At 60.5% G+C, this 6552-nt stretch overlaps 1 protein-coding gene across 3 annotated transcripts; it reads left to right on the top strand.

The window, feature by feature from the left end:
- Positions 1 to 2047: 2047 nt before the first annotated feature.
- On the top strand, positions 2048 to 6250 carry LOC138806062 (GDP-L-fucose synthase). 3 transcript variants are annotated; one of them, XM_069991550.1, is made up of 11 exons: positions 2048 to 2144; positions 2631 to 2781; positions 3073 to 3187; positions 4159 to 4287; positions 4389 to 4462; positions 4650 to 4783; positions 4885 to 4949; positions 5152 to 5218; positions 5422 to 5501; positions 5701 to 5800; positions 5974 to 6250. In XM_069991550.1, exons 2-11 carry the CDS (start codon positions 2636 to 2638, stop codon positions 6027 to 6029), a joined length of 966 nt encoding a protein of 321 aa, XP_069847651.1. In that variant the 5' UTR covers positions 2048 to 2144; positions 2631 to 2635; the 3' UTR covers positions 6030 to 6250. The 3 variants fall into 3 exon arrangements, with proteins under 3 accessions (XP_069847651.1, XP_069847654.1, XP_069847652.1); XM_069991553.1 differs by having other exon boundaries at positions 5952 to 6250; XM_069991551.1 differs by having other exon boundaries at positions 2136 to 2153.
- The last annotated feature ends 302 nt before the right edge of the window (positions 6251 to 6552 follow it).

The following is a 6552-nucleotide window of genomic DNA, read 5'->3' as shown; positions in this document are numbered from 1 at the left end:
GAGCTGAAGAGCTGAGGGACAATGCCCAGGCCCAGAGTAAAGGCCCCATGACCAACTCCCCGCCCCCCCCCCCCCAATAAAAGAACTGGCTGAGAGCTAATTAACCAGAAAAATGCTGGTCTGGCTAAAATGCAACTATGAGAAAACAAGCTGAGAGAGGCCCTGAATTCAAATGCCAATACTTTCACAAAAAAGAGGAAGGAGAAGCAAAAATGAACTGGAGTCATGGTTTAAAAGGTAGACCAGCTGCGCACCAGTGGCTCACACCTGTAATCCCAGGTACTCAGGAGGCTGAGATCTGAGGATCTCACTTCAAAGCCAGCCTGGGCAGGAAAGTCCTTGAGACTCTGATTTCCAATAAACCGATAGAAAACTGGAAGTGGCACTGTGGCTCAAGTGGTAGAGCGCTAGCCTTGAGCTGAAGAGCTGAGGGACTGCACCCAGGCCCAGAGTTCAGGCCCTATGACTGGACTCCCCAAAAAAAATTTAAAAAAAAATTCTTGCCTGCCTGCCTTTCTCTCTCTGTAGGTTATGGGGCTTGAACTCAGAGTCAGGGCACTGTCCCTGAGCCTTTTTGCTCAAGGCTACAAGCCACAGCTCTACTCCCAGTTTTGAGTGGTTAATTGGAGACAAGAATCTCCTAGAAGCCGAGCACTGGTGACTCAAGCCTGTAATCCTAGCTACTTAGGAGGCTGAGATCCGAGGATTGCGGTTCAAAGCCAGCCTGGGCAGAAAAGTCCGTGAGACTCTTATCTCCAATAAACCACTAGAAAACTGGAAGTGTTACTGTTGCTCAAGTGATAGAGCACTCATTTTGACCTGGAGAGTGCAGGGACAGTGTCCAAGCCCAGAATGCAAGCCCTACAACTGACCAAAAAAAAAAAAAAAAAAAAAAATCTCATGGAGACTCTTCTGCCGGGACTGGCTTTGAACCATGATCCTGAGATCTCAGCCTCCTGAGTAGCTATAGGCCTGAGCCATGGGCCCCCAGCTTGAATAATCATTATTATTAAGTATGTCCTTAGGTCTAGCTTTCAACTGATACTTTGTGTTGATCTTTTATCCTGAACTTTGTAGTTCTCAAGCTGACATGCCCTACTGGACAGCAAAATGTAACAGATTTAGCAAATAAAACACTTAGATGTAAACAATGTAGACAATAAAATAAGAGACTAGCAAAGTCTAGGAGCAGTTGTGTGGGAGGAGTATATTACAGGATAGGAGGAATAACTTTTTATTGGTTGATTGATTGGTTGTAAGGCTTGAACTCAGGGCCTGGGTACTGTCCCTGAGCTTTTTCCACTCAAGGCTAGCGCTCCACAACTTTGAGCCACACCTCCACTTCCGGTTTTCTGGTGGTTCATTGGAGATAAATCTCACAGACTTTCCTGCCTGGGCTGGCACCCAACTGCAATCCTCTGATCTCAGCCTTCTGAATAGCTGGGATTACAGGCGTGAGCCACATCGCCTGGCAAGAATAACGTCTAGTATCCTATGTTATAGGAGGACATGGGCAAAGTAAATCGTGTATCTTCAAAATAGCTAATAGAGAAGATTCTGAGTATTCTCAATACAAAGAAATACCTTAAGTGACACAAATGTGGTGTCCTGATCTGATCGTTGTACACTGCCCGCCACGTCCACGTGCGGTACTGAATCCCACGTACAATTGCCGTGTGGCAGTTAAAATTAATTGTAACCGTATAATCAGTAATGTGCTGAAGACAAGAAAGCTAGCCTCCTCCCACCAAGGAGGAGGGCGAAGCAAGGTCCTGAGCCTCGAGCGGCGCACCGGGGGGGGGGGGGGGGGGGGGGGCCTCGCCAGGCCTGGGGCGTTGGGCCCGGCCTCATAACTAGTCTTAGCCGCCAGCCCGGTGCTCAGCTAGCGCAGCGCGGACAAGACCACGTTTCCCAGAAGCACCCGCGCCGTGCCATTTCAGGCCAAAGACTTAGTTTTTCCCAGAGTGCTCCGGGTCGGAGGGACTCCGTTTACCAGAGTGCCCTGGGTGGGTGGGACTCCATTTCCCAGAATGCCCCCGGTGCGAGGGACTCCGCTTCCCAGAGTGCCCGGGAGGAAGGGCTCCGCCCCCTCCACCTGGCCCGTGTTGGCTGAAGGCACTCCGCGCCAGCCGCGATCCCCGCAGGTAGCGCAGGTGGGGCCGCCGCGGTCAGCGACGAAACCTGGGGATCCCGAGCGGCGAGCCCGGAGGCCCCGGGCCCCGGGGAGGGCGCCTCGCCTCGGGGATCTCGCGGCTCTCGTGGCCAGGCCACCGCCCGGGTGGGTGGCCGTGGAGGGCGTGGCGGCCCGGCCTCCGTGGGCCCGCGCTCGCTGGTCTGTGGAGCGAGAGCTGGCCGGGAGCAGCGCCCGCAGCCAGCCTGTGTCCGCCCGTCCTGGTCGCCGGGGTAGGGGAGGGAGGTCGAGGGTTGGTACCCCTGCTGTTCCGGACTGCGGCCTCCAGGCGCCGGGTGGAGCCCCAGGCAGAGTCCCTCCGGAGAGCCGCGCCGGGAGGGGCTGTGCCTGCGTCCCGACGCTCACTGCACGCTCGGCACCCCTTCCTGAGGGCCTGGCCACGGGAGCGCGAGGACGGGGCGCGGGGCCCCGCCTCACGCCGTGTGGTCCTCCCGGTCAGCTGACATGGGTGAGCCCCGGGCGCCCACGCGGATCTTGGTGACGGGAGGCTCGGGGCTGGTGGGCAGAGCCGTCCAGAAGGTGGTAGCCGACGGGGCCCGACTACCAGGAGAGGAGTGGGTGTTCGTCTCCTCCAAAGATGCGGATCTCACGTGAGTCGTCCTCCCCAGGGCACCCCACTTTCCCGTGCTCTCTCCAGACCCAAGTGCTGTGGGCTGGGTCTGCTCCTGACTCCGCCAGGTGCCTGGCGCCTGGTGCACTGGCTGTAATGCCAACAGACATCTTCCTGTTCCTTCTGGAAGGCCACGCCCTAACACCTGCTAGGCACTGAATGGGGCTACGTGTCCCTTCCGCCAGCCCTCCTACCGCGGCCCCAGCCCTCCTGCCCCCAGTGCCCCCACTCCTGAGGCCTTTGTGCGCCCCTGACATCCAGCTCCCCCCAGGGATGCAGCGCAGACCCAAGCCCTGTTCCAGAAGGTCCAGCCCACCCACGTCATCCACCTTGCTGCAATGGTGGGAGGCCTGTTCCGGAACATCAAATACAATTTGGACTTCTGGGTAAGTCGGGGCAGCAAGCCCTTGGAGCCGGGAGCTCAGGTCTGGGAACTTCCTGAAGGCTTCTCATGCGCACAGGGTCATGTTCCCACTCCAGGAGGCCCCTGTGGACTAGGCCTCTGGGGGGCAGCCCGTGAGGGCCCCATACCCCACTCTCAGTGTTAGGGGCAGAGGCCCCACAAAGAGGCCTGGAGGTATTTACCCTAGTAGAAGAGCCGTAGAGCTGGCCTGCAGGATTGGGAAGCTGGAAGAAGCCAGTGCTGCGGGGTGGCTAAGGGCCGAGTCCTGCTTTCTAAGACCTCCGAGCTGCCAGGTTCTCGGGCCCCCACTCTGATGCTCACACAGCTCCCCAGCACCAGGCCCACCATGCCCACCAGGGTGTGTAAGGGGCTATGGTGTGTGCTCCGGGCAGAAGGGGCACAAGGTAAGGCCTCTGCCTGTGCTTCCTGTGCCCCTGAGAGTTGGTCTGCCTTCCTCGAGGTAGCCTTGGCCTGGCTTCCCTGTACCAGGTACCAGGCTCCGAGGCTCCCACTAGATCCTGCCCAGGAGTTCTGTCATCTAGACTCCTGAACTGTCCCAGCCTTCCCAGCTCAGCTTCCCACCTCTCCCTTGCCCTGGGGCCAGTTTGAATACCTTGCCCGTTCAAGTCAGTTTAGGGAAGGAAACTGAGCCTGGAGGGGGCCTGCAGGCCACGGGGAAGTAGAGTTGGGCCCAAGTCCTCTGGTGAGTGCTGGGGGGACCCCAGCTCTTCCCCCCGCCCCACCCCGTCTTCTACCACCTGCCTTGTACCTGCGGCCCTGGTCAGGCAGTGGCTTCTGTAAAGGTCAGTACTGAGAGATTCTGCCATTAGGACACACAGCTCCTGCCCATGCCTGAGTGGCCAAGGTATGTCCCCACCACTGTACCTGGAGAGTCAGGAAAGGCCTTGGCTTCTGCCCGGGCCTCCTGACCCCCGTCCCACCCTGCCTCCGCAGAGGAAGAACATGCACATCAATGACAACGTCCTGCACTCGGCCTACGAGGTGGGCGTGCGCAAGGTGGTCTCCTGCCTGTCCACCTGCATCTTCCCCGACAAGACCTCCTACCCCATCGATGAGACTATGGTAAGGGTGCAGGGCATTCTGGGAGGAGGGACCTGACTATACGGGCAGAGCTGGGAACTGGGGGAGGCGGGGGGTGCTCAGTGTACCTCCTTCTCCCCTAGATCCACAGTGGGCCTCCTCACAGCAGCAACTTTGGTTACTCCTACGCCAAGAGGATGATTGACGTGCAGAACAGGTCCGCCCCATGCTCTCCCCCAGGCCCACTGGGAAGGGGCAGAGGGCTCAAGTGCCCTTGGGTAGATGGGGCTGGCCAGGGAAACAGGCTGGCCTGGCTGCTTGGCTTCTGCATCTGGAGGAGGCGGGCAGCGGTGGGGGCAGGCACGTGTCCTGGCATGCGGGCAGGAGACACTGTGCCTCCGCAGGGCCTATTTCCAGCAGCATGGCTGCACCTTCACCGCCGTCATCCCCACCAATGTCTTTGGGCCCCACGACAACTTCAACATCGAGGATGGCCACGTGCTGCCCGGCCTCATCCACAAGGTGCACCTGGCCAAGAGTGAGTGCGGCTGCCCGGCACACCCTGGCCAGGGTCCCGCGCCTAGGGGGAGCTGGCAGCGGCCGGGGTGCTCTGACGCCCACCCCTGCATCTGCCCGCAGACAGCGGCTCGGCACTGACGGTGTGGGGCACGGGGAAGCCGCGGAGGCAGTTCATTTACTCACTGGTGAGAGTGGCTGGGCGGGGCGGCAGGCCAGTCCCTGGTCCTCCAGTGTCTGGGTGAGCGCCTGTCCCGAGAGTCCCCGGGCGCACCTCAGCATGGCAGGGCGCGGGGCTGCCATCCAAGACGCGGGCCCTGGTGCGCCCCGTGGCCTCAAAGGGGCGTTGGGCCATCGCTTGGGGAGTTAACCTGCCCTTCTGCCCTCCAGGACCTGGCCAAGCTCTTCCTCTGGGTCCTGCGGGAATACAATGAAGTGGAGCCCATCATCCTCTCAGGTGGGCCTGCAGTCCCCACCCTGTCCCCACCTCGGGGAGCACCCCTGCAGTACTCACCCCCACCACAGGGAGCACCCCTGCAGTACTCACCCCAACCATGGGGAGCACCCCTGAAGTCCCCACCCTGCCCCACTGTGGGGAGGGAGCAGGAAGACCCTGAGGGTCTCGGTGGAGGCTGACTGGCCGCTGGCTTCTCCTGGCAGTGGGTGAGGAGGATGAAGTCTCCATCAGGGAGGCCGCAGAGGCTGTGGTGGAGGCCATGGACTTCCATGGGGAGGTCACGGTATCCTTTGGCTCTGGGAGGGCGCCGTGGTCTCCTGCTGCCTGAACAAGCATTGCCCAGCTCTCTGGTGGAGCCTGGCCTGGCAGCAGCAGGGTGGGCTGCCGTCCCTCCCGGCCTCAGTGGGCAGAGGGCAGAGGGCCGGGGTGGGGCAGAGGTAGGGTGGTTGTCCTTCTGCAGTGGCCCTGACTAGTGTGCCCAGTTTGATACCACCAAGTCAGATGGGCAGTTTAAGAAGACAGCCAGCAATGGCAAGCTCCGGGCCTACCTGCCAGACTTCCGCTTCACACCCTTCAAGCAGGGTGAGTCCTCACTCCCGCCTTCTGGCCTCACCCCCATGTGGACTCCTTGCTACGGCCTCAGCGTCCCTGCGGGGACCTGGAGAAGTGGCCCTGTGGTGTCATCAGAACACAGAGCAGACGGGAGATTTCCTCATCCCCACCCCCTCACCAGCCCCCCGTGTCTGCCTCCCCAGCCGTGAAGGAGACCTGTGCTTGGTTCACTGAACACTATGAGCAGGCCCGGAAGTGAGGCGCCCGGCAGGAACAGGCAGCCGCCATTCTCAGACCTCACCAGGAGATGAGGGCAGGGCTCAGCGGCCCAGGCCATGCCGGGCCCCTCGGCGGGGGTGCCCCTCGGCGGGGTGCCATGTACGTCTGTCCTCAGGGAACATAAGGCCTGGGCTGGCCCGCACCTCACTCCACTCTGGTCCCACTGTCCCGTCTGGGAACTAATAAAATACATTTCCACCAGCCTGCTCTCCTCAGCTGTCAGCCCCACACCAGCACTGTCTGGCCGCCTGGCTGGGTCCCAGGCACACTGTCCTGCGGGCTGCCCAGAGCCAGCGACCCTGGAAGGAGGCCTAGTGCCGGAAATGTGGGCCCAGGACGTAGGGAGTGAGACCCGGAGTGGACTGTCAGTGGGCTGAGGTGGGGGCAGGTTCCTCCCCACGAATCTGACCCTGGCTGGTCCCAGCCTCTCCACATGTGGCCACATTCAGACTTTGGTGGTGGGAGCTGGTCTGGGCCTCCCTGCCTCCACCCTCACTACCTTG

The sequence above is a fragment of the Dipodomys merriami genome, unplaced genomic scaffold (genome assembly GCF_024711535.1).
Source record: "Dipodomys merriami isolate MVZ:Mamm:240054 unplaced genomic scaffold, mDipMer1.0.p SCAF_4, whole genome shotgun sequence".
Taxonomy (NCBI): Eukaryota; Metazoa; Chordata; class Mammalia; order Rodentia; family Heteromyidae; genus Dipodomys; species Dipodomys merriami.
This window is presented reverse-complemented; position numbering and strand designations above follow the sequence as displayed.

Coding starts and splice junctions, on each gene's coding strand:
- LOC138806062 (XM_069991550.1), top strand. CDS start 2,636: ATGGGTGAGCCCCGGGCGCCCACGCGGATCTTGGTGACGGGAGGCTCG. Junction 4,784..4,884: donor CAAGGTGCACCTGGCCAAGA/GTGAGTGCGGCT, acceptor ATCTGCCCGCAG/ACAGCGGCTCGGCACTGACG. Junction 5,219..5,421: donor GGAGCCCATCATCCTCTCAG/GTGGGCCTGCAG, acceptor TTCTCCTGGCAG/TGGGTGAGGAGGATGAAGTC.